This window comes from Cetorhinus maximus, chromosome 20 (assembly GCF_964194155.1).
Source record: "Cetorhinus maximus chromosome 20, sCetMax3.hap1.1, whole genome shotgun sequence".
In the NCBI taxonomy this organism is placed as follows: domain Eukaryota; kingdom Metazoa; phylum Chordata; class Chondrichthyes; order Lamniformes; family Cetorhinidae; genus Cetorhinus; species Cetorhinus maximus.
The window spans coordinates 14,659,083-14,685,968 of NC_135898.1; the positions used below are offsets into that span (position 1 = coordinate 14,659,083).

General features: G+C 39.5%; 1 protein-coding gene across 50 annotated transcripts in view; it reads left to right on the forward strand.

The window, feature by feature from the left end:
* Nucleotides 1-26,886, forward strand: part of LOC144694882 (calcium/calmodulin-dependent protein kinase type II subunit beta-like) — a 248,380-nt gene that overhangs the window by 201,055 nt on the left and 20,439 nt on the right. For 17 of the 50 annotated variants that reach the window (XM_078565546.1, XM_078565562.1, XM_078565553.1 and 14 more), the window contains 5 exons: nucleotides 4,876-4,944; nucleotides 8,164-8,208; nucleotides 10,290-10,338; nucleotides 18,283-18,378; nucleotides 25,161-25,286. In XM_078565546.1, the coding sequence (XP_078421672.1) occupies nucleotides 4,876-4,944; nucleotides 8,164-8,208; nucleotides 10,290-10,338; nucleotides 18,283-18,378; nucleotides 25,161-25,286 (385 nt within the window). The remainder of the gene's footprint in view (nucleotides 1-4,875; nucleotides 4,945-8,163; nucleotides 8,209-10,289; nucleotides 10,339-18,282; nucleotides 18,379-25,160; nucleotides 25,287-26,886) is intronic. The other 33 variants (XM_078565566.1, XM_078565571.1, XM_078565572.1 and 30 more) reach the window with 6 other exon arrangements.

A 26,886-nucleotide genomic window follows, 5' to 3' on the forward strand; every position in this document is an offset into this window, starting at 1 on the left:
ATTAAACAACATGCTGAAAAAGGGAAACAAATTTGATGTCAAAAATGAAATGACTGTGTGCATGTTAAGCACATCAATAACTAAAATGAATACCTTGTTGCTCATGACTGCTGTAATAGGTAGGAGTGATGGACGTGATGAGCTAAGTGTAACTATTTAGAGAGTGATGTTATTTTGGACTTGTGGGCAAACTGTTCTACCAAGGGACCAGAGATCGAAACAGCAAGCACAATGATTTATCACTTAATGACCGAGCATTACAATGAAATACTCCTCGTTACCAAAGCCCACTGGATTTCTCTACCTCATCTCCAGTGTGTGAGCAGCAACCATGGCACTGAGAAATCACATGCAATCATTCAGTTTAGCAGGTGAGAATTTTGTATAGTCTCCGATACTAAAAATTTGAAATGTTTTTGCTAAAACTGTAAAGTGACCTCAATTGACTTAAAAGTCATTCTCGACAATGCAACATAATTTGGCACTTCACTGAACTTTTACTCCCTACTCCACCCTAATAGTTCAGCTGCACAAATATAAGTCCAGTAAGTTCAGACTGACACATTGGTTTCTTTTTTAACTCCAAAACCAAGATCTTAGTTTGTCAGTCCCTTTAATCAGGGTGTTAAGGGTTATGAGGCCAGGTGGGTAGATGGAGTTAAGATACAGATCTGTGATGATTAATGAATGGCAGAAGAGATCAAGGGAGTGAATGGCCGCCTTCTGTATCTATCGCATTCTTTTGCAAATTATCACATGGATTCCTCATGATCCTTTCCCCCATCCTCCACTGTTCGTGAGTAAATTTTACAGGTCCTGCAGCAAGCCAGCTTGGTCCAGAAAGATAACATTGCAGCATTGCTCAAGTTACAACAGTCTGCTAGATAGTTGGAAATAAGCACATTGAGCCAAAATTGTATTAGTTTGAGTAAGGTGAGAATATTTCAATTGAAACATTGATTTGTGATGAGCAGCAATTATAAGATTTTTTTTAGAAGGCATTGTTTGAAATTGAAAGGTTTATGGAAAGCTCACTGGCCTCCAGCAGTACTACACTATGTAAATGATTTGGAGGAAAATGTAACTGGGCTAATTATTAAGTTTGCAGACGACACTAAGGTTGGAGGAGTTGCAGATAGTGAAGAGGATTGTCAAAGGATACAACGGGATATAGATCAGTTGGAGATTTGGGCGGAGAAATGGCAGACGGAGTTTAATCTGGACAAATGCGAGGTAATGCATTTTGAAAGGTCTAATACAGGTAGGAATTATACAATAAATGGCAGAACCCTTAAGTACATCGACGGGCAGAGGGATCTGGGTGTACAGGTCCACAGGTCACTGAAAGTGGCAACGCAGGTGGATAAGGTAGTCAGGAAGGCATATGGCATGCTTGCCTTCATTGGCAGGGGTATTGAGTATAAAAGCTGGGAAGTCATGCTGCAGCTGTATAGAACCTTAGGTTAGGCCACACTTGGAATATTGCGTGCAATTCTGGTCGCCACATTACCAGAAGAATATGGAGGCGTTGGAGAGGGTGCAGAGGAGGTTTACCAGGATGCTGCTTGGTCTGGAGGTTATTAGCTATGAGGAGAGGCTGGAGAAACTCGGATTGTTCTCACTAGAGCGACGGAGATTGAGGGGCGACTTGATAGAAGTTCACAAAATTATGAGTGGCATGGACAGAGTAGATAGTCAGAAGCTTTTTCCCAGGGTGGAAGAGTCAATTACTAGGGGACGTAGATTTAAGGTGAGAGGAGAAAACTTTAGAGGAGATGTGCAGGGCAAGTTTTTTACGCAGAGGGTAGTGAGTGTCTGGAATTCACTGCCAGAGGAGGTGATGGAAGCAGGTACGATAGTGGTGTTTAAGAGGCAGCTTGACAAATACATGAATTAGGATGGGGATAGAGGGATACGGACCCCGAAATGTTTTAGTTTGATAGGGAATATGATCGGCGCAGGCTTGGAGGGCCAAAGGGCCTGTTCCTGTGCTGTACTTTTCTTTGTTCTTGTTCTACAATGCACAACTGAGCTCCAAACTGTACTGGAATAAGTCCCTAATTTCCCTTCCCGTAGCAATCCAGCTTTTGCTCTCTGTCTGTTGCTGGAGTTTGACTGAGAAAGGCAAACTCAACAAGACAAACCTTTAACATGGATCATCAAACAAAATTTGATACTGAGCCATTTAAGGAGAATAACAGGGCAGATTGCCAAACACCTGATTAAAAAAGAAGGCTTTAAGGAGTGCCTTGAAAGAGGTGGGAGAGGTGGAAACTTAGGGAGGTAATTCCAGAGCTTAGGCCTAAATGGCTGACGATGAAGGAATTGGGCGATACACAACAATTCAGAGTTCAAGAAATGCAGATTTCTCAGGTCGGGGGGAGGTGGTGATGGTTGCCGAGCCAAAGGATGTTACAGAGATAGGAAGATCCAAGGCTATGGTGAGATTTTTATTAAGAGGATGAAAATTCTTTACTTGAAGTGTTGACTGGTTGCCTGGGAACCAATGTAGATCAACACGCACAGGGTTGATGGGTGAATGGAACTTGCTAAGATACAACAGTAAATGGGCAATACTTCCTTCTCTCTGCATCAGGAACAATAGCACACATCAGTGCTGTGATACCTGAGATCTGAACCTTCAGGGGCCTGTAAAGTTAAATTTGATATTAGAACATAGAGAAGACGGCACCTTCTGTCCTTGTAGCTGCAGCAAGGAAAATACTTTTTGAAGGTAGCACTACCTTTTTTGTGAACTTGGTTAGTAATTTCTTAGTGATTCTAAATTTAATACTCAGTATTTGTGAAAATATAGTGGAATGTCTTAAGGCTTTTTTTTGGAGATCGAAACCTGAAATCTCAGAGAAGATAACTTCAGCAGCTTGGTGAACGCCTTAAGCGAAAGAAGTTGAACCCTTCATCCAGTCTTCTGAAATGTGAACCATTCTTCTTCCTTCACTTAAAATGACCTTGCCATCAATCTTCAGCATTTTCAGTTACATTCACCTGGAGGAAATAAGCTTCTTGTGGGTAGACTCTCACACAACTGATGAGAAAATACAGATTCTGACTGTGTGTTTGTGCAACATTAGAAAATGAACTGAAGCTTATATTTTCAGGCAGGCAACTTTGTGGTAATTCTGTGGACAGGTAGCTATTTAAAGACCAAGGTTTGAAGAGATAATTGATTGCAATTGTGTGGTCAGCAAAATCTAGTTCATGACTCTGTGACACAAAGTAGCTTGGTTCTAGGGACCTCACTAAGTAAATAGATTATCTTTGGTTCACAGCATTAGTTTGATAATGCAATTAGGTTGTACAGGCCCATTTTTTGAGAATAGTTTAGTGCAGGACTCAGAACTTTCATTCCTTAAGTCATGAAATTCATTGCTTTACAAAGATGTGAACAAAAACCCAAAAGCTTAGACTGATCCGACAGGCCATTTCAGATCTGCATTAAATTTGGAAACATCTGTATCTGACATACTGACCACTTCTGATCTGTTTCTAAAATCCTGGTGCGTGTTCCTGCTCTATCCTTCCTATGCCTAACTCAGAAGTCTCCTTTTGGTCTAATGTGCTATGGTAGTGATGGCAGTTACCAGAAGGCCTGAAGGCTTGACTGTAGTGCAGCCACCTAAGTAATGAAGGACCAGTCAGGCCATATAGATCAAATAATAAATGCTAAGTTTAGACAAGACTCTACAAATTGATACAACTTCCACTTTGGAAGGAAAAGGTCTCTGGCTTGTTGCTGATGGTGGGGCGGTGGGGAGAGGGGGGGAATGGGGAGCGGATGGGTGGGTGGGGGGCAGGTTTTAATAATATGAAGCCCAAAATAAATGATGAAGCCTCAGCCCAGCTCAAACAGCAAGAAGATCTATAGTAGGAAATTTCCAGTTGGATTTGGAGGGACTTATTAATGAAGTTTTTTTTTTTAACCATCTTTTAACCATCAAGTATTTACCCACAATAGGCTGTGTTGAGCAAAACTGAAGACACTTGTCCTCTGCCAGGACCTTTGAAAGGGGTTTCTTTTCTACATTTTGGGAAAAGCTGATGAAAGCAGCAAGATTAAAAAAAAACTATTATTTGTTTAATTTTTGTTGGATGACAGCAGATCATCCCATTTCTTGTGTTCGATCCTTATGCTACACATTAAGTTTTTATGTCAAAATATATAAAGCACTACTTCTGTGGGTACAGAAACAGGAGAACTTTCTGACCATCCATGTTACATCGTCAAAGAGATTGCACTGCACTGTGGCTTTGTTAAATCACCACTGTTCATTTAGACTTGATCTGTAGGGTTTGACAATAGTGACTGGTCCAATTTGGCTAATGATGGATTGAAAAACAGTACTGGAAATGTGTGTCGCTGACTTTGGTGTTCATAATTCTTGCTTTTGCTTTTCCATAGAAATTGAATTGTCTGCTGTGCTAATGGAGCTCTGTGTAGTTTACAGTGGAGAAACACACCTCCCACAACGTGTGGTAAAATAAGTCCCATAATAGTTGTAGTTTATTTCCACACTCAAAAAGACTTTTGGTCAAACTGCACATGGATAAAGTGACTATAATCTGGCTGTTTAGATAAATGTATTAACTTTTTTAAAAGTGGTTCCCCTTGTGACCAAAATTATGTTCCCTGCACTTTGAGGCTTGCATTTAGGATCCAGTTCACAAAATAACAAAGTGAGCCTGATCCAATCAACTAGCAGTGGAAAGCAACTGTTCACAGCTGGATCTGAGTAGGCTCCGCACCTCAGACAGTTCAATATCTGCCGGCTCAACTTGATCTACTGTCCCAGGCGGGAATAGGAGGTGAAAAGTGGACATGAAATAAACCTAAACCCTCTGTTGTTTTCTGCACAGCCTCAGACAAACAGCACCAAAAACAACGTAGTAACCAGTCCCAAAGGAAACATTCCCTGCCCTGCACTGGTATTGGCTCTCTTCTTCTTATACCATCTTCTTCCAGAGGCACTGGTGAAGCATGGCTGGATCTTAAGTTAACTTCGTTTTGAGACCAAACTTGGAAATTGTTTTGAGGGCTTTATGGCTTTTATACAAGTTGCTTAAAAGAGCTTTTCCTGTTGTCTCTCCTTCAAGCAGCCTTAATATTTTTTAAACATATCCTATGAATTGCCAGAGGAAAACAAGTTTCTCTAGTTTTGCAAAATGCAAGACTCCAAGACACAGTTTCCATTTAATTAGTATCTTGGCTTACAGAAAATTGAATTGTTTGTGCAATGAACTCCAAATAAGTTTGGTGGTCTTTATTCCCTATTAGATAATTTAAACTGAGTATCTTAATAGTTAACATGTTAAGTGGTGCTCATATAAATTTAGTTAGCTAATGAGTGTTTATATATATTCGGCACCTCCATTGCAGGGGCCTGATGAAAGCCATGTTTCATCAATACTTCCTGTGTTAGTTGGCTTGTTATTATTTTGTACTGGCTTTTCTTTTCGCTAATGACTGTGATGTGATTCAGCAGTATGTAACAGGAGTGTCAGTAGGAAAGGACACTCAGTGACAATTCTCGTCAGAAATGAATGTTTTTATCCCCAATTTAATAAAAATGTTCTGGTCACATCTCCAGATTAATTTTTTTGGAGGGGAGGGAAGATTAATGAAATTCCAGCTAATTCAGAGGAGTGTTTTTTGTGCATGTTTATATGGTTGGTTGTGATGCAAAGGGCCAGATAGAGTAACGTTTGGCCATCTTTGTGCCTGGATAGAGGGAGGGGTGAGCAGAAAGCGCCACAGTAAGCACAAAGAGAAAGGAAACTGAGATGACCCCACAAAAATGCAGTGTAAATACACAAAACTGGAGTGCAAATGGTATCTATTGCCTTAAGATGTTCAAAGCCTACTGACACCCCGAAATTTACATTAAACAGTAGCCAAGTAAAAACCTGTCAATGTATATTGATGCTTTGGTCCTTCAAAGGGATTTTTCCAGTGTTTGGCACAGTATCAAGTTTTGAACTGTTCACTAACTTCATTTGGAACCTATTACCAAGACTTGGGCCAAATGTTTAGAATCTCAGGGAGGGTTTTTGAGCCATTTAACAGAAGCACACTCCCTCATTGATCAGAAATCTTGTTTTGTTAATAAATATGCTTTGGTAATCAGCACTGACTGGACAACTCAAGAACCTCATCAGTACAGTTTGTACTGTAAGTGGTCATTTTAAGTGGAGGATATGGTGCTGGTTATATTACTGGCCTAAAAATCCAGAGAATGGGAGTTCAAATGGCAGTTTGAGAATTTGACTTCAGTGAAAAGGGAATGTAGAAATAAGAAGTGACTGTGAAGCTGCCAGATTGTTGTAAAAATTTAACTGATTCCCTCATGTCCTTCAGGAAAATGTGCTGTCCTTGCCAGGTCTTGCCAACATGTGATTCCAGTCCCAGTGTTTGAATTTCAACTGCTCTTTAAAGTGGCCTAGCAAGTCTTTCAGTTGCATCAAACCACTAGATCCTTGTGCTTATACATATATGTCTGAAGCTCAAGAGATATTTAGAATTAGAAAAACTGGTAGGCTCCCCTTGCCTGTCAAATCTTGACAGGTTGCTTCAGGTCATGCAGAAGCTGGTGATCTCACAGAGCTCTCAGTGCTCAATGGCTCAACTCTGCCTATTTCCACCTAAGACCCCCTTCTTACACAATGCCTGAGAAAAGTCCCTGACCATCCTGAGTTCCCCCAGTTATCATTCAGTGCTGAAGAATTGTATGTTCATTTTTCTTCCTGCCTTCTCGCCCCTGACCACCACGGTCCATGTGGTATTGAATGTCTGAACATTTATAGTTAATCCAAAGAGTATGTATGGGTCTCCACTGTCATTTGATGCTCATGGCAGAAATGCCTTTTTAATATGGTGTTAATTTCAAATTTAAAATATTACATTTAATTTCTAGATCCTCAGCTTGATCCAGTTGCCCGCAGGCTTGAATGTATTTGTGTGGAATATGGCCACGTACACATTTCCACCTCCTCCAGACCCCGTGCCCTCTTTTAGCTCCCATGATTAGGAGTCACTGGCATCACCTGTGCCATAATTGTTTAATCGTTTTGGTAAGATCATATTCTCCTGAACAGCACTTTTCCTTGAAACACCCTTCATGTACTCATTGTTGATGTAATGTAATCCAGTTTGTCCCACTGAAAATTAGTATGTACATGTCTTTCTGGAGTGTCTCACTTTCGTGGGATTCTTAGATTGTGAGGCTTGTTATCCCCATTCGTACTCCCCCCAGCTGATATATTTCCACCCTCCCCTTCCCCTGATGTAACATGGAGTGCAGAAAGTTTCCTGGTGCATCCAGGATGGATAACCAATCCCCTGAGGGATGCCCACTGCAGACCTGAGTCATCATGCTCACTCAATGCTGGGGGGTAGAGAACCTCTGCATGGTTCTGAACAGCTAATTGGAGGCCCCAATCTGAAACCAGCCACACCAATCCCTTGGGTTGCACTATTAAACTGGACCCCTCTTTCCAGTCACTGAATTCCTCATGCCATGTCTGCCTCTCTGCCAACTTTCAGTTAAAGAAAGGGTTAAGTCAGCTGTTTGAAGCAATTGCTGATCTAATTTCTACCTTAACTTTGCAAGAATTTTGGTATTTCCAAGTCCAGTTCATTGCGTATTAAGTGACAGAAAGTTGGTGCAGGTATTTTTTCTTTAACCAATGTTATTCATTAACTTTGCAGTTGGGAGGTGGTTGAGGGTTGGTGGTGGGTGTGTCAGTCCCCACTGAATGAAACTGATGTTAGTGTTTTTAAAAACCAGTTTCATTCAGTGGTCAGCCAAAGCTATAAGTGTCTAAATCAAGCTGCCATTTGGTCCCAGCTGTGGGAGTGTTGAGTTCGCTTTCTACAATTTAACAACAGGGTTCAGTTCAGCAGGGTAACAAAGTCACCCCATTCAAATCATGATTTGCAATCCTTTCATCTCTTATCCATTTCTAGCCATTCAAGACTGTTTATTTTGGTAAAATGCTGCAGGAGAAAAGTGTCAAGTTTTTTTTCCTTTTCTCTGCTTTTTTCCTTCTTTTTCTTGATCGTTTCTGCCTCTCTGTTTTTAATTTGGTTTATAACCTCTTTTCTCCGCACTAAAATTTCCTTTTCTATATCTGCTTTCATCTCTTTAGGAGCCACAAACTACTGTTATCCATAATCCTGTGGATGGGATAAAGGTACCATCTGTCTGTGCTGTAGTCTTTCCCATCTTTGAAATCTTCCTTTGTCACGTTCTGTCATAGAAAGTGTGTCCCTATTATTAAGTCAGAGTTACCAGGTTCTGATTCCTGTTTTTGAGTAACAAAGGATTGAAGGTCTCATAACTGGAACTGGGCAGATGAATACTGTAAATAAGGGAGACTGAAGACCAGAGTTGAGTCCTTTCATCAGTCCTTTCGTACACTCCAGGTTTGATTCTCCAAACACTATTGATTAGAGGTTCCAATTTTTGGTCACCCTCCGAGGCAGTTGGCCAACATTCCTTGGTTATTGGTCAGATGTTATGGCATCTTTAGACTGCACTCACACCTTAACCTGTGGTTGGAAGTGCAAAAGATAGCTATTGAGAAGGTTTGGTTTGCAGCCAAATACATTATAATGTTAATCAATAAACTGAAGGCCATTCCATGATTGGATTGAAATGCAATAAAGTTTTGAGATGCTCAAGTTCCTCCATTCTAATGTAATTGTGAAATAAGTTGACTTTTTATTCTCTTGTCTAAATTGTGGAATGAAGCTCCCCATTTGTTTTATATCCAACAGGGAACATAATTTTCTACCCAGTCAGCGGACAACACTTTTTTAATCTCTCAGTTTTGGTTTGTCACATTTCTGTATTTTGAGCCATAATTACAGTCACAGAGAAGTGACTTAAATCCCCCAAAGATACTCCAAAGGTTGGCTTATTCAAGATTAGGTGTGAGACTGAAGACTGTTGGTACAAACCATTAAATACAGTCCATGTGGGTGTAATTATGCACCCTGCTTCACACTGGTCTCATTGGATCCAACTTGTAGCACAATAACTTCCTTCAACCACGTAATGGCAAGATTTGAGAGGTGATTGATGTATAATCTCCATTGCATTATGTAGGAGAAGTCACCCCAAAACCCTTGACCTAATCCTTCATTAGATCCATTTGCTAAAACAAACAGACTGCAGCTCCAACCTTTGGAATACACACTTGTATTTCCAACCGACAGCAATAATTGTGCTTTCTCAGGACCATGCTGCCTGGCAGATCAATGGGAGCTTTTGTTCTTGGTGATTGGATGAGCCTGCCAGTTAGAAATGATTTAACAAACACTGTTATTAAATTGGTCTGTTAATGTGTCCACCTTTATTCTACTGAGTCTTTACTTCTGAAATAATTGTGAATATATTGGAACTTGAGACACATACCAGCTGAGTTGCAGGTACACTAACTCCAAAATATCCAGAGAGTTAAAGTTTTGGTAGATAGGAGTGGTCACATCAAGCAGACATAGAAACGGTTAGAAATTGATTTGGCCTCTATTGGACAGTAATCCCTAATCAACCAAAAGAATAGGTTAAATGCTCATCACTCAAATCTAACATTAACATTTCAGCATCATCCCTTCTTGTAATCTTTCCTGCAATGAAGATGCAGTATGTTCTTCAGGCTGTAAAAAGTACAATTCTCTTATTGGGACCTTAAGGTGACTGGCCAGCATTCACTGTGGCTCCCAACTGCAAGAGCTTTGTATTTTTTACAGTGCAGCCTATGAACAGTGGGACCTTCAGATTGCATAGGGCTCAAACTTGTTTTTGAAAAATGACTGCCGGACACCAGATGGCACATGTACCTGCAATCTGAGTATGCATTTGGATCCTTCTGTCCTTCTTACTCAAGTCAAATTACTTAGAACAGCAAGTTAGTATTGAATCTGCTTCCACCAACCATCAAGGTAGTAGTGACCTATTTGCAAGGTTTAAATTCACTGATGATCTCACTTATCTTGCTTTTTTTTAAAAAAACCCACCTAATTAACATTATTCGACAGTAAATAGGATACTTACGTAATAAAAAAATTGCATGGTTCAAATTATAAAAACTAGTTCCTTTATTCTTCTCTGCTTCATCATCATGCTTCCTCCTACCCTGTTTCACTCAAGCTTTCACATAAATGCTTTTCTTTTTCTGCCCTGAGTTCAGTATCAGTACTATTAACTCAAGAGTTTAGGTGGTGAATGCGAGGAGTATTGCCAGTAAGACTGTTTCTGTTTTGTTTGCAGGAGTCTTCAGACAGCAGTAACACGACTATTGAAGACGAAGATGTTAAAGGTGAGCACTACATTGAGAGCAGCTTTTAAAAAGTGCCATTGCAGGGCTCAGAGGTCAACTAAGACGTGTGCTGCAATTGTTCTTCTGGTTTTTAATTGGGTAAAACAATGCATAAATAATCATCAAAAGGCTCACACTGAGCCACCTCATTCAAGTTTGGTTTTTTATTTCACCCGATCATGCTGGGGGCTGTAAAGAGATCGGAAACAAATCTTTCTCCTCTTGGCAGCTCCTGTCAGAGTCAGGTATGGCTGTCATATTTTGAGTTCAAGGAATCATGAACAAGTGAACAAATAGCAAGATACTGTAGCTGCTGGAAATCTGAAATGAAACAGAAAAGGCTGGAATGACTCAGCAAGTCAGGCAGCATCTGTGGTGCGACAAAGATATTTTTGATGTGGACACTTCAGCAGAAGTGGAAGATACTACAGATGAACAGAGTTTAAAATAGAACAAACACTGGGAAGGGCAAAAAAAAAGGCACAAAGGAAAAGAAATAGTGATTTGTAAAGAGCTTAAATTAGCAACAGATGTTGAAGTTGAAGATCAGCCATGATATTCAATGACGGAGGCTCAAGGGGCTGTTTTTTTAAATTTATTCTTTCACAGGATGTGGCTGACACTGGCAATGCCAGCATCTGATGTCCATCCTTAAATGCTCTTTGAGGGCAGTTAAGAGTCCACATTGCACAGTTAAGCGTAACCACATTGCTGTGGGTTTGGAGTCACATGTAGGCCAGACCAGGTAAAGATTTCCAATCATGATTTGTCAATCATGGTGCCTTATAGGTGGTCACCAAGGTTGATACCTTCTCGCCAGTGCTGTGATCCGATGAGGAGAGAAAGGCAGTTGCCTGCACCTTCCCCTCTAATGTCACCCCCGCTCCAGTTATGCTCAAAAATACCAGCACATGACTTTTTTTATTATTTGGCAGGACGTAGGCATTGCTGATTATCTATCCCTAATTGCCTTTGAGTAGGCGGTGGTGAGGCACCTCCTTGAACCACTGCAGTTCAAATGGTGTTGGTACACCCACAGTGATGTTAATTCTCATATTGCAGCTTCCTGCCGGAGGAAATGGGAGCTACAGGTAAGGTGTGGCATTATTAAGGTCAATATTTGGGGTCAAAGGGTTATGAAGATAAGTGTTCTTAGATTTGCATTGAGTATTTTTCTTTTCAATAGTGTAGAAAGTCAAAGACTGAGGTGAGATGGGGAATTAAATGGAAACTCAGGTGGCTGGCAGGAGAGAGTTCAGGGTCACATTGTAAGACAGAATATAGGTGTTTGGTCTTGAAATGCAGGGAAGTGTGCACCAAGAGCAGCAGTGATTGTGTGCTAAATTGTTGTCTCACCATGGAGCAGTGTTTGGAACCCAAGACGGTACTGTGAGACGAGATGACTGGGCAGGCGTTACATCTCTGACCCTGTGCTGTCAGGTGCCCAGAGCAGGAGTGCAGGTGGTACAGTTGACAGAAGCGAGAACTGTGGATTCGTCAGGGGACGGGTCCCTTTAGAAAGCAGAGGGCGGAGGGGAGCCATGCCTTTGGATAATGGGATCACGTTGGATAATGGAATCATGTTGGAGGTAGTGGAAATATCGGTAGATGACCTGTCAAATGAGGCTGAAGGTATGGGTAAGAGTAACCTTATCACAGTTCCGGGGGAGAAGGATAAGGGAAGTTCTGAAAACAGGACAGACAACCATGATGGTTTTAAAGACTGGTACATTTTGGAAGCTCTGGTGTGGTAAGTGGGATCATCAGAGCAATTGCAGTTGAAAGCAAGAACTCGAGGAATAGAATGGAGTCCTTGCAAAAAGGAGGATTGGTAGTAGTTAAGGGTGTAAAGGAATATAGAGGAACGCCAGGTAAATGGAGTTGGAGTTATAGAATAAGAGAAACTTGTAGCACAGGAGGTCATTTAGTCCATTGTGCCTGTTGTAGTTCTTTGAAAGAACAGTTGTGCTTCATCCCACATCCCAGCTTGTTACCCGTTAGGTGCAAATACATGATGTACTGAAATGGTAGAACAAGCATGAGAGGCTGAATGACCGATTCCTGTTCCTGTGTTCCTTTGTAGACAGTATGTGTATGCTTCTCTACTATGATTTCACTGCTGTAACTCATCCCATTGATAAGCCTTGCTGTAATGAGTGGGTATGAATTATGTTTGCCCTAGTTGAGCTGAAACTTGAAAAGTTATCTGAACAAATGAATTAGGGGCAGGAGTAGGCCATTTGGTCCCATGAACCTGCTCCATCATTCAATAAGATCATGGCTGATCTGGCTGTGACCTCAACTCCACATTTATCCTTGATTGTATCCAAAGACGTTGTAGTTTGTTAAATGTTGAAAATAATAATTGGAAGAATAAGTTTGCAACTAGAATCATTGTACTAAGGGAATTCAGTTAACATCCAAAACCACCAGAGCAAAGATCTAATGCATTACGTTATCATCAGAACTCAAGAGATGAATAACCTTCTCACCACAGCCATTGTTTCATATCTATCCACTTAAATTTTATCTTTAGAATTTGTATCTTTGGGTCATTGTCCTGATAAAGCTGTCCACAGACTTTATTTCATTGGTGCCTGATAATATTTGCACCAGATGGCCAGCGGTTGACATGCCTTTGTAGTAAGGTCGAGTAAGACTGCAGCTTGCTTTCACTATGCTCACTTACTTCCTGGTACATTCTGATGAGCCTGTGCCTGCCTTACTGACTAGAGTGTAGGTTGGACTGCTGATTTTACAAGTCAAGCTCACATGGGTCAGTTGGGCATTCAATCTCATTGCACACTTTTTGCTTTTGAGGGCGAGGCAATGTTTCAATTCTGAGTGCGGTCAAACTGGTTTGGGAGCTGATTTGAACCAGGATGAACTTATCAATCTAGAAGTTTTAGTTTAGCAGCACCGAGATTAACTCGAGTCCCTGATGGAAATAGTTAAAACAAGTAATTCCGGTTGCTGTTAATTTAGTTCTTTAATGATGGCAAGTTGTGACACCAGACAGAAAATCTCCTGTTAGTGCTGGTGTAAAGTGTATTAGAAATGCCCACTCACTCATTCTAAGATCACACTGGTTTAGTCAAAACCAATTTGAGGAAATTCTAATGCCTGTGGTCTGTGCGCACTAGCAAGAGATGAGGCTGGACTTGTGGTTCTAAGTAGGTAGATTAATGTCAGTGTATGCTATATCACTTTGCTGCCATAGTCTATATCTGTTCCTGGGACGGCCTGCAGACTTCAATTGTCTTTGAAGCTGGCCATCTTTGTTGGGTAGTTTCACTGGAATGATTGGTTTGAGCGGACAAAAACTCAGTCTCAGAGGCTGAACTGAGTTTTTTTTAATTCATTAAATGTTTGCAACATGAAGTACAATTTCACAGCAATTCCTCGTACTGCTAATGACAAATGCCATCAAGCACACATTCTGCACGTTGAGCTGTTAGATAGTTGCAAAATTTACTACAGGGTTGTATGGAATGATTTGAATATGATTGCCATTTTAAATTCAACATCACCTGTGATTTTATAAACTTAATTGAGTGTGCTCTCAAGAAATCCAAAGCAATGTATGACCAGAGAGGACACTGCTACGAATAGACAGCATGCTAAGTGGCTTTAAGTAATTTGTGTTCCTGCTTAGTACTCTAAAGCATTATGATTTTACTAGTGACAGTCTAACCCTTTTAAGGGTATGGAAGCTATTCTGAGGAACTGCTGAGGAACATGTGAATCCTTTGTCTCAAAGTGATAAAGGTGACTTGACGATGGGTGGGAGAGACACTTATTGGGAGTTATGAGTGAAATGTTAACCTTTAGTGGCCCTGAATTATGGCTATTTAACTTTTTTACTTCACTAGATGGTAAAGTGTATAGGAAATGTAGGGTGGTACTTTCAAGGTGAGATCTGGGGGTTAATTCAGTAATCCCTCTCTCAATATGAGCACTGTAATTCTATATCCATTCAAACTGAGAGGACATGATTTAATGTTGTCTCAACCAAGGCAACTCAAATAACAAGTATCCTGGCTTTCAAAAGAATAGGTCCCCGTGGATTTATGGAAAACACTTGTAATGTCATTATTTCTAATGTAATCAGACATCATTGACTTTGAGTTGACGGGTTTAGATGTACTTTTACATAAAAAGTTCTTGCAACATCCCTATCAGCTCACCTGGTGAGGGCATTATGTGTTTGAGTCTATAAGATCCTCTGGTTAAATCTCTGTCTGTGGTGAAGTAACTGGTCTCAGCTAAGTAAAGCAGTTGGGATGCTACAATTGGCTTCAGTGTTCTGGGCTGCAGAGGGGAAAATTAAATGGGCTTCCAGTGACCCTTGCTGAAATAGTGTACTTGTGGATTTGGGGAGAGAGTAAACATTAAGCTTACCCCAGTCAAATAACTTCAATTCATTAATGTCTGAGTTCATACCACAGTTGGGCTCCTGGGGGAGCATGGGCACCTGTGGAACTCTATTATGAATCAAAGCCTTCAGGTGAGGAAAGGAAAATAATATACAATTATATAGGGTGTTTATAAAGTTCTTGTGCAACTTTAATAACTGTGGATGTCCATATGACAGAAACATTTTCATCCAACTCATTGATTTATGTGTTGTATTTTCCTATAATGAACAGTCATATTACTTCTAACAGCTGCTATGGACTTCAGTTCTGCTAGCTGTACATACAGTTCACATTTTCTTCTACTGTTGCCAGTTTCAATTAGGAAAACTTTAACACAGCATTAACAACATGAACTTGAAAAATCTTCACAAATTATGCTTTCATATGCCATTTACAGATTGCTTCTATCATGTCTATATCCAAAGCTATTAAAGATTAAAGTTGCGCAGACTTTATAAACACTATCTACAGTATATGATGTAATTGCTTGTGTTGGAACTTGTGTGAAGTAGGACCACATCAGAGTTTGGTTTCCTGCCATCACAAGTTCAGGTGCATGCCAGTGAAACCTCATGGAGCACAAAACAGTGTATAGGCTTAAAAGAAAACCGGAAATGCATCACAGGTCTTAGAGAGAGGTTAACATTTCAGGTTTGATGAACAATCCTAACCAAGCTCCTCGTAGAGGTGCTAATATATTCCAGGCATTAGTGCTTTCATTCTGATTATAAATTTGCATTAATAACTTGAGTATTTGAACCAATTGCCAGTTGGCCAGATGTGCTGGTGCTGTGAAGATTTAAGAGAACAACAGTGGATATAGTGGAAGATTTTGCAAATAGTTCAGACTGGATATGTAATTGGTACTAAATAATACTTAATGTTAATGAATGTCAAATATTGCATATTACTTGGGGAAAGTATGTCAAACGAGTATACAACAAATAGAATTGAATCATCACAGTGAGAATTAAGAAGGGACCAGGGACTGAACTCATCACTATCTTGTTGAGACACATTCTAAGAAATTTGGATCCCACTTAATGCTAAATGGAGGACAGCTCCAAGCTTCTATAAAAATAAATGGCACCCATGAGTGTGTTCCAAGCTTGCATAAACTCCGCTTCTCGAATCTAAAAAAGAGCCAGTGAAGTGGAAGTTCCTGTTGAGGTATTTCAAATATTAAGTAGTACGATAAAACCCCAGGCTCTTCCTGCTATTTTTTTTTTAAATGTAATTCTCATTTGTGTAATTTGTTATTTATATCCTTTGAGACATGCAACTTACTTTAGATTTATCTTTTCTATACCATTTAAGAGCTTTATCATTTCATTGCGATCCCCTCCTTGATGAGATTTATTCTGCACTCTGTTTTGTTTTATTTTATTTGAATGAAGTCTAACATTCAGTGGTATCTAAAAGTGGTATTTCTTCAGCAGCTGAAGCGAGACATCAAACTGCCTCATTCTGATGTTACAGAATGTTCTGTTTTATTGGGATAAAAGTAACCAGATGCTTTTGGAAGATAATGTCTCACTTATCAAGCCGTCAGATAATTTTGTCACTTCTCGAGAGTTTCACAGCAATTAGGTCAGATTCAGTTAAACCAACCTTTGTACCAAGGCCTACTCTTTTAGTTTATTACTGTCAAATGACCAGTGGGCAGATAAACACAAACTACACAACATTTCACTAAGTTATAATGTTCTCAGAACAAGTGTTGCATCTGCCATTATTTCATTAAAGTCTCTCACCTGTGATTCTGCTTTTATCTTTTTATTACTACATGCTTGATAACAATGTAGGTTTTGAGTCAAGAATGTTCTCATTCTTCAGGTCAGATTTCCGCACATTGTGACAAGTTAACACTTGCTGTAATTTTGGAGGTGATCTGATGTAGGTGTATTGTGAAAAGTGACATACAAGGCTGGTGTTTGATGCTATTAATATTGCTCAGTAGGTAGCAAGCAACTTATTGGCAAACTGCAGGCCCTTAGTGTCTTCAGTGATGGGTGCTTGGCTGATAATGGTAATGAGAAAACACCTACAATCAACGTTTCCCCTCTGTTGCTTGCCTTTTAGTCTTTTTACAAATTGAATTAGCATCCAAGAAAAAATGCCAATCTTTTGTGAATGTTCTGAATTATTTCTGTCTTGAGTCCACTATCTGAGCTATGCAAAGACCCATCCAGAGTAAGTTACAGTTGTCTGTCTCATGCATGAAAATACTTAAGCATATTGGCTCCATGTTATCTTAAATTGGCGGTCGTGCAAGTGATTTTTGTCAAGTGACATGCATGATTAACTGAGTTTTGGAATTTAAAAAAAGCACAAGTCCTAGAGACATATGAATGTGTGGTTTTTGAGCTCACCCCAAGCAGAAACAAATTGCTTGCTGGAACTTTGGCTCCTTCCACTCCAAGAGAGATGTGTGATGGTGTGCTAATTCCTAGCTCGATGTAAAGCTGCTCAAGACTCTATCTAGACCCATGGATGGAACTGGGGTCTTGTGAATTGTCTGAAATTGCCAAGTGAAGGGATTTTTAAGTTTGTCTTTAGACTGACTGGAAGTTCCTTGATGTGTGAATAGTTTCTGAAGCATGGACCTCAGCGAAATGTCAAGCATTTCTCTGTATTGCTGGGCTAGGGCCTGAAACAACTTCTACATTCTGAAGTGTGAAGCAATCAGGTGACATGCTTGACAAAAGTAAAGTAACTGCCATGGTCATAATGTTTTTATATGCAAAGTTTAAATTTTGCCTTTCATGGAGTAACTATTGTAGTTAGTCATGGTATCTGCCTTCTTATCCCATCCTTTGCCATTTCATCTCAACAAAGAATTCCACTTTGTTCATTGCAAAAGTGTAATCTACTGAGAATGTCTGAAGACCAATAATGAATGTTAACTGACTCTGTCCTGTGCAATTTGTCTGAATTGTTCCGTTTCACCCACCTGAGGTCATGACTGGAGATTATTTCTGGTTGTTGTCATTGTGCTCACTAAGTGGCAGATCACCACTTGCTGCAACAACGGGCAAACAAACTGCTGTTTCCTTCTTAATTTTCTTCCCAATTCCCTCATAGCCCACACAAAACAAAATGTGGTTGTTGGCTTTGCATCTCTGAGCTGCTGTCTAGCGGGTCAGGAGAAAATAAGAAAAAATGTAAGCCTTTGGCACTCATAAAATTCAATGTGAGGCCCTAATCCCAGGGAGCGGGAGAGGCTGTAGACATCAGGCCTGTGCTGTAAATCGGTGAAATTTTTCAATTGTAAATTGAGAAATTTCTTATTTTAATGGGATTTTCAATATTTCTACCTAATCTTGTATGTGCACATTCCCGCTTCAGATCTTTTGTAGAAAAAAGTGCTTGATTAAGCAAAACTAGACTTTGAGCCTTGTCGAAAGATTATGTCCCGTCATTATTTTTGCCCCCTCACCTTGTGGTGTTTTTCATCATTCATTCTGTTTACTGTGTAACATGCTCTGTGTGTTTGTTTCCATCGTCCTTTGCATGCTGCCTCCAGCCAAGGGCGCTGAGAGCAGTGCTGTAAGGAACCAGTCAGGTGCTGGGCCTCAGGCCGAGGTGCTCCAGTCTGCTCACCCTCCGCCTCCTGTACTCTGTAAGTTGTCTGGGCATGCTGTGTTCTGCATTTCACGTGACTGCCTGTGTGTGTTTCCAAGTTGTAGAAAGTGGCCATTCATAAAAAAACATGAAATATGTCTTAATATGTGGTTAATTGATAATTTAGCTTTTCATTTCTACTAGAGGTTAAAGGGACTAGTTTTTTCCCTTTTAGCCTCCCCACCCTTAATATTAAAAAAAAATTGGAGTAATGTTTTGAAATCCAGCCTTTAATTTATCCCAAAAAATCTGTTTTTTTCATGATTTATCTTATCTTCTATCGTTCTAGTGAAACCTGAATTATTCTAATAATTAAATAGTGAATGACTAAAATGAATTTTCCATGTAAAAATTAAGTGAACTTGGTAATTCGACATGACACAAGCAAACAAAAAAACCAATCCGAACCATTTGAGACAAAACCTAACTTAGCCACAATGGAAAAGAAAAGTAGCCTCAATGAATGTAGTTGCCAATAGATGATCAGATATATCTGACATTATACAGATAGGCAGTTAGCCAGGAACACCAGCAAGATTTGGTATTTCAGAAGAAGTTAGCATCTGTTGTATTCACACATTGGCATGGAGTAATCTTAATAATGCATTGAACTTTCTCATTAAAAAAACGTAATATACATGTATGTCCAGCCTACCAGTTAGGCAAAATGCAAATGATACCAAGACAGTAAATCTTACAATTCAATGCATTTTCAGAATTTCAGCCACATCTGAGAAACTTGAAGCCTCACATGTAAAATCATAACAGTAATATTACAGAGAAGATGGCAAAACTGAGGTGATGTGACAGAAAGGTCAAAGACATACAATGAAAAAACACAGAAAGCAAAATAATTTTTTATTGCTTGCATCTCTTTTATTAGTCATGAGAACCTGAGACACCAAGTAGGGATGAGGCCTGAAAAGAAGAAGAAAAGCTTATGCTGCCCAGTTTCCATCCCAATTTATAAAAGATGCTCTTTGCACAACATCTCACATTTCTAAAACCCTTCAGTTGTGTAATTACCTTAAAACGTAAACAGTTCTGAAACTGAAGTCATTTGCCTATGCTGTTTTGAATAATTAAATTCATTAACAAAAATTCATCAACAAAATTTTGAAAGATTTATTTTAGTTTTACAGGCCTAATGATGATGTAGCTGTGGGCTGTTGTACTTAAGTAAAACTGATCTCATCAAAACTACAAGAGCTTTATACACAAGTCTTTAAATAGATTATATATAAAACACTGCAGTGGAAAGTGAACACTCAAAATATCGAAAGCTGCTGTAGTCAACCTTGTAGTTACTTGTCAGTTTTTACAAATCGAGTCTAAAATTAATCAGCTTGTTGAATGTTGATGCAGGATTTATTATGAATGGCCTAAGCTAAAAACTGCATGCTGTTCAGCTTCAGCACCTTGGCTTGAACCATAAAGACTGTTTTACATTGTTAATTGTAATCATCCTAAAGTACAGCATCTCATGTTTGAAGCTGCATGACTTGTGATTTTGGTGTTGTTAATTGGATGGGAAAGAAGGGTAGTGGCACATGGTGTTTGTAGGTGAACACTGTACCTTAGAGCTAGAGATTCAGTTTACAGCCAAAACTCCCCCCACCACCATGCTGAATTCACTGGCTCAATCAGGAAGGCATATATTTGCAGGGAAATTCAACATTTGAAAATGAATCCATAAGTCTACACAGCTGTTTGCCTTGAGTGTAGAAAAGCTCCCTAAACATAACAGGGGTGATATTGTATAACAAAACCATCAATTTTTAGTTTGCCCATCCCATCTCTTTCAAGTATGGATTTCTCTACATTGATTACTCTGACCTGTGCTGATGTTGCCATTGCCAGCATGAAAGCTGAATGTCCCAGAATGCAGTAACTGCTCTAGATTCAATTCTGTGCAGTCTATGTATGTCAAAAATCTTGATTTCTTGAGAAAAATCTTTTCACTTTTTCTCCCTTTTTGCTTCCTGTCCTAGCTTTCACTGCGCCACACAGTTCCTGTTCGTCAGATGTAAACTCTATGAATGAGGCTGCAGTTTTTGCTCATCCCAAGAGACCCTGTGAAAGTGGTATTGGGCCTTCTAAATTCATATTGATTGGTTTACAACTGAGCAGCTTACAAGGCCACTTATGAGGGCTTAAAGAGTCAACCACTGTGGGATTGGAGTCATGTATAGCTCAGGACAGGTAGAGATGTTAGGTCTTCCCTGAAGGACATTAGTGAACCACTTGGGTTTTTAATGATAACCTGGGAGCTTTAATGGTCATTCTTTTCTCTTGAGATCAAATTACCAGATTTATTCAAGTCATTTCAGATCTTGTCTTACTGGGATTGAGTTTATAACCTTTGGGTTGTTAATCATGTACCATAACCAATAATACACTTTCATACCCCCAAACTGGTCCATTTTTGGCAAGAGCTGGAGTTGCTTTTTCCCCACTAGGGAGTTATTTAGCTAACATTTGGCTCTGGTGCTGCACCATGGCTCAGATTCCATAATTAGATTTACCCCCAATATAGATTCCCAATAAAAGTCTGATCTTGATTTTTTTTTTTCAGTCTTTCATGGGTTGTGAGTGTCACTGGCAAGTCCAGCAATTGTTGTTCATTCTTAACTGCCCTTGAGAAGGTGGTGACGAGCTGCCGCCTTAAACCGCTGCAGTCTGTCTGGTGCAGGTACATCAAAAGTGCTTTAGGAAGGGAGTACTTAACTCGAGTGACTGGGGAAAGCATGAGCTGCTGTGCTTCATCTCTCTTATCCAACTCTAAGCAGTCTGAAGAGATACAGGAGGCCTCATAGCAGGACACTTAATAGTTCTCTTGGCTAGGAAGGAATTGGGAGGAAGGGGGAGATCTGTTAAATTCTGCCATTTTAATTTTGATTTTAAGAAGTTGTGTCAATGACTCATTAATAGACATGACAAAATGGCACCAAAATGTGGGATCATGCAGCTTTAAAGTCATTCATGCGCAACATCGACAATAAAAATCACATTGCATTCGTCTCAAACATCTCCAAAGTTTCCTATATTTCTAATGAAATGTTATTTAAAGGATTTCAGTGTCTGCCATCTTTAATGGCCTTGGTGGGTGGGGGGAATTTGATACTGAAACCGAGTTATAGGAAACTACATGGAATTCTAGAAAAATGATCATCTGTTAAAAAGATTGCTTTGCATATTTTTTATTATTGTTGTGAAAGTTTTAAAATGTTCGTTTAAATGAAGATTGCTATTTTGTTCATTCAGATATAAAGGATAGCTGACTGGGACAGCATGGTACCATTCCTTCAGCGTTAGTGATCAAGTGCAAAACAGGCCTGCAGCTTACTATAGTGGGCTCCTGCCTGTGTCAGGAAAAGGTATCATATATGTACTAGTCAGCTGTCCTACTTAATGAAAATGTCAAAAAGGCTCATTGGATTCGTTGAATTAGAAGATGCTACCTCCAACTTAGGAATTAAAAAACTGAAACCTCTGGATTCTACATTCCTGCTGCTATGATGGAGTTGTGTCCAACTTCCTCGATGCAGTGTGATCCCATTTGAAGATAGCTGTCATCTGCCCAGAACCTTTACTGCACTGGTCACGAAGCCAATTATGACAACCATTCTACTCCCCTGTTAAGAAATGTTTCACTGAATCTGACACAGTATCTCACTCATATGATGGTTTTCACTGTTAATTCAGAGAATATGAATATTGGTTTTCAGTGCTTAATATGAAATTATAGTCACCAATTAGGTCTAGGTAGTGCTTTGTAAAAGTTCCTTAAAAGTGAAGCTTTCGCCAAAAAATGTTGCATGGATAACTGATGAAGCAGTATGATCTTTACTGATTTTAACCACTAAGAAACAAACTATGGATTATGTTTCTGATTTTAACAGTTTGATTTCATGACTTAATAATTATTGAGGCAAAACTAACAGGTTACGTATGTCTAGGGTCAAGGTGGGTTAATCCCTTCCCCTCTCCCAAAACCTCAAATGTTCATGATTATTTCAGTAGCCATAAGGTACAGAGCTAAAATGTAGAGACTGAAATGGGTTGGAAATAAGTGACTGTGTATCTTAGCAGATTTGGGCAATGCCACATTGCTACAATATGGAACGGTTTTCAGGTGTTTCAGCAAGTAAAGTTGTTTTGAATTAACAAGCCAAGTAAGTGACTGAGCCTCAGAAGCATTGTATAGTCTATTTAAGGGCCTCTGTGCACCATGATGCACAAAATATACACTGCAAAAACTACTAGCTCATACATAGGTCTACAATTTAGTACTATGATAACTCCTAGCTCCCCTAATTAATCTGACTCCCACTTACGCCCCCGTTAAGGCAACAATAAAACAACATAGATTACAGCAGACCCAGGCAAAGCACACAGTACCCTGGACAGTGATAGTTAAAATGAATTCTCTTAGCTTTGGTTCCTGGAGACAGCAGCTTGGTACATAAAGGCTGGAGGCTTTTCACACTTGTTAGATCTTAGAATTCCTTCTTTCCTTGTACATAACCTCCTATCCTTTATACATGTTTCTCCCTTTTTAGTGTAAATCCCATTGTCTAAAATGTCTTTGCAACTTTACTTTTCCACAATATAAATCTTCCATAGCACTCATATTATCGGTAATCTTTGGGAAAAATAAACACACTGTTTGGCTTAGGTGTAGCACCTTACCATCTCTTTGAAATTCACTACTTGGATTTATCTAAAAATGCAAATGTTCTTCACACCTCACATTCTAAAACTTCAGCCATTTCAAACCTAGCTTCTCACCAAAGCATCCAGGCCAGCTGTCTGTATTTCAATTAAAACCCCCCCACACACACAACCTCACAAAGAGAAACTAATCCAAGCCCCCTATTAACCTACCTTTACAATAAATTACAATAATATAATGGAAGTTATTATATTTTCATGACAAGAGTCAAACCTTAACATAAATGCTGAGTAATAACCAATGATACACAAAACAATTTAATATCCATCATATGACTCCAACATTCAGTTCCTAATTTTATTTGCACCCGACTTAAAATGTACCATTTGTGTCTCAACACCCAAGTTACTTACGGACTGTTTGGGACAGCAATTTGATCACTAGTCCCTGCTTCACTTTGGTTTCATTTTTAAGTACTTGAATTGCAATCTATATTTCAAATAAAATGTGTAAGACCAAAGGCAGCTTCAATAATCTTACATTTGCTTTAAGATAGCACATCTTTTGTACCCAAAATATCAAAAATATATACATTGTCTAACCTATGCCAGGCAATCTAAACCAGAATGATTCCTAGAAATCTGCCCCGTGCTGTTCTGTTACATTCTTTTTCAATGTGGTTCATGCAATTTGAAATGTAGCTCTTCCTGTGAATGAAATGAATCTCATTTATTTCTGCTAGTTCCCAAAATAGAGAACTACCAACAGATGTGCTAAGATGTCATGATGGCATGTTACAGATAACTCAGGAGCTCCAAGTTGCTGTGGGAACATGCACTTTTATATGCATATTGTAGTCTGGAGCAATGGACAGTGATGTTAGAGGCTCCAACTTTCTGTCCATCACATGGCTGATCAGGAATCTCTCCTGCTCTTACCACCTGCCATTGGCATGTGTTTGAAGGATTTGCAGGTTGATATTCAACCTGTTTGGCCACGTTATGAACATACCTTCCTTGGCCATCAAGTCCTGGGGTAGAACTCAAATCCAGAGCTTCTGGCTCAGAAACAGGGATGCTACCCACTGCACCACCAGACATGCTGAGATGTAGCATACACTTTTTTCAAATTATCAGGGGATGAAAGGAGCTAGCCAATTTTACATACCTATTGTCTGTTACAGGGCAACACAGGAATAGGCCAGTGAACAGAAAGTTTATATTTTTTAGACCAATGGCGTGTAACACTGGGGAACACATATGGATACAATCCTTCAATATTCTACCTGGTATAAATCTTCGAGTTTGGCTCTAATGCAAAGCAACAGAATTGTTCATAAAAGAGAAAGATTAAACATCACCCTCAAAACCTTGCAGAATAGCAAAATAAAATGGAGAAATCTGAAGGAAATCGTTTCCTACCGGTTTGGCTCTACACAGGCAGTATAGTGATGATGTAATTGCCATGAAAATTATGTCCTGGCAATCCAGGAATCCTAAGATTAAATCCCAAGTGCTGAAGTCCTTGATGCGCAGGGAGCAGTCCACAGCGAGTTCTGATTTAGTGCTGTGCATGCTTAGTTCAATCTACTTCCTGGACCACAATGTCTTCAGCGTAGTGAACTGCATTAAATCTTCACTTATAGGTGAATCCAAACTCTGCAGAGCGACCCAACAATGGCACTTGTGAAATTTTAACCTCTACGTACAAAAAAGGTTCATGATCTGGTGCAAGCTTTGTTGCTATATTGCGGTTTGGTGAAGTTTACTATTTCTCTTTTTCTTCAGCGACTTTCTCCCTGTCTGTGTTACTTTATTTCCTTGTTCAACTTATGGGAAAACAAATCATTGAAATATATTGGTACATATCATGTAATAGCAAATATAGTTCTCAAAACTTTATATTACTAAAACAATACAGAAAAAATGGATGCCAAACATGTAAAATCTACAGCTTTGTGTTTTCACTGAGCTCTTGAAATCCATTCATGTCATTTTCACCATCGTAAGGATGTAAGAAATATATTTTAAATTACTTAAATTTTCCATAAGGATTGTGCTTTTCACAGCTTTTCATCCCAGCTTCTCTTCATCTCCCATTATTAGCTACAAAGTTCACAGATGTTCTTAGCAGTGTGCGGAGAGGGTCAGGACCCTTTCCTGAACATGAGGGGCCCCAGACTCCTGCCACACAGCCTCAGATGCCTTCTCTCACTCCCTCCTCTATGCCTTGTAAGTAAACGTGTGACGGAAGACCACTGAGCATGTAGCGTGCATATTGGCAGCATGAAAGTCCTGTATGCACATTTGATGAGCTTTGTGCAGATAATCAGCAAAAAGACTTGTTGGCCTAATAAAGGATACAACCCTAAGTTACTGCATGGCCACTGGGGCAAAAGCTGTTTGCCTCCCTGGTAAATAAATGATTAAACCAAAATGCCACAGTGATGTCACTGGCATGATGTAGTCCCATTTGAAGCACGCATTTTAATACTGACTAGTCCAATATTGGTGGATGATATCCTATAAAGCTATTGTGAAGTTTGTTTAATGACATTTGCAACACAGTTCACATTCCTGTCAGTCTCCCTGCTCTGCCTCAGTTTACAGAGCTGAACTGCCATTAACAACCATGTGAGATATGTTGTTAGCAGGCTCGTTTTCAGTCAGCAGAACAAAGCTGAAAAGTTTTTCAGTGACTTGTTGGCTTTTCAATCAGAGGAGCATTAAGTGCAGCCATGCTGTTTCTTCCTTAATTCTACAATGCGATTGACTAATTTTAACACAATTTAGAAACTTGGACTGAAGGAATAATTATCTCCATTCTGAAGAAAATTAGATTGCATCCCTGCTGTTCCTATTTATATAGGAGAATTATATCTTCTAAGACCCTCTTCGATCCTGCTCCTTGTTTAGCAGCGTCCTACCCTGTAGAGGTCATCCCAAACTCAACTGTACATGTCTGAACTCACATGAATTTACGCTCACCTGTGCTTACTAACCTAAGTTCCCAGTCCAGCAATGCCTCGATCTAAAATGATCATCTTTGTGTTCAAATCCCTCGACGGCCTGGTCTGTCCCTATCTTCGTAACCTCTAGCTCTAAATTCTCCAAGAACTCTGCGTTCCTCCATATTTGGCTTTTACTACATCTCCAATTTCCTCTCCCCCATCTCCTTGTTTGGCAATAAAGCCTTCAGCAGGGGTGCAATTCTCTCAAACTCCTCCGCCTCTCTACCCTCCTTTAAGACTTTAAAGCTTTTGGTCACCTGCTCTAACATCTCTATGTGGCTCATTGTCAAATTTTATCTGTTAATGCTCCTGTGAAACACCTTGGGACGTTTTACTGTGTTTAAGCTGCTAGATACATGAAATTTGTTGCTGTCTTGTTGATGTATTTCAGATAGCTGACATTGTCCTTAGCATGTTGAGACAGGGGTTCAAAATTCCCAAAATTTTGAAAACCTTTGCTGCATCATTGAAGACTATTTTCAATATAAATCTGTCCACCGATCCCCTGACATTTACCCTTGTCGTCTTAATGTTTCTGTCCACTGCTGCTTTAAAACTCTCAAATAATAGGATCAGAATGAAGACACCAGCTCAATGGAAAACTGAAGCAGAACTGGTTACTCTTATTCTAAGGATTAAGCAATTTTACTTATGCAGTTAATTTCATCAGTAGTTACTACAAAACACTATTCTAAAACACCAAACTTTTACCGAACAGTACTAAACAGTGTAAGGTGAAAAGTGTTAAATAAACACTTCGACACTGAAAATCACCATCACCAAATCTTTAACTTGTCCAAGATGCAGCTTGTTGAGCAATG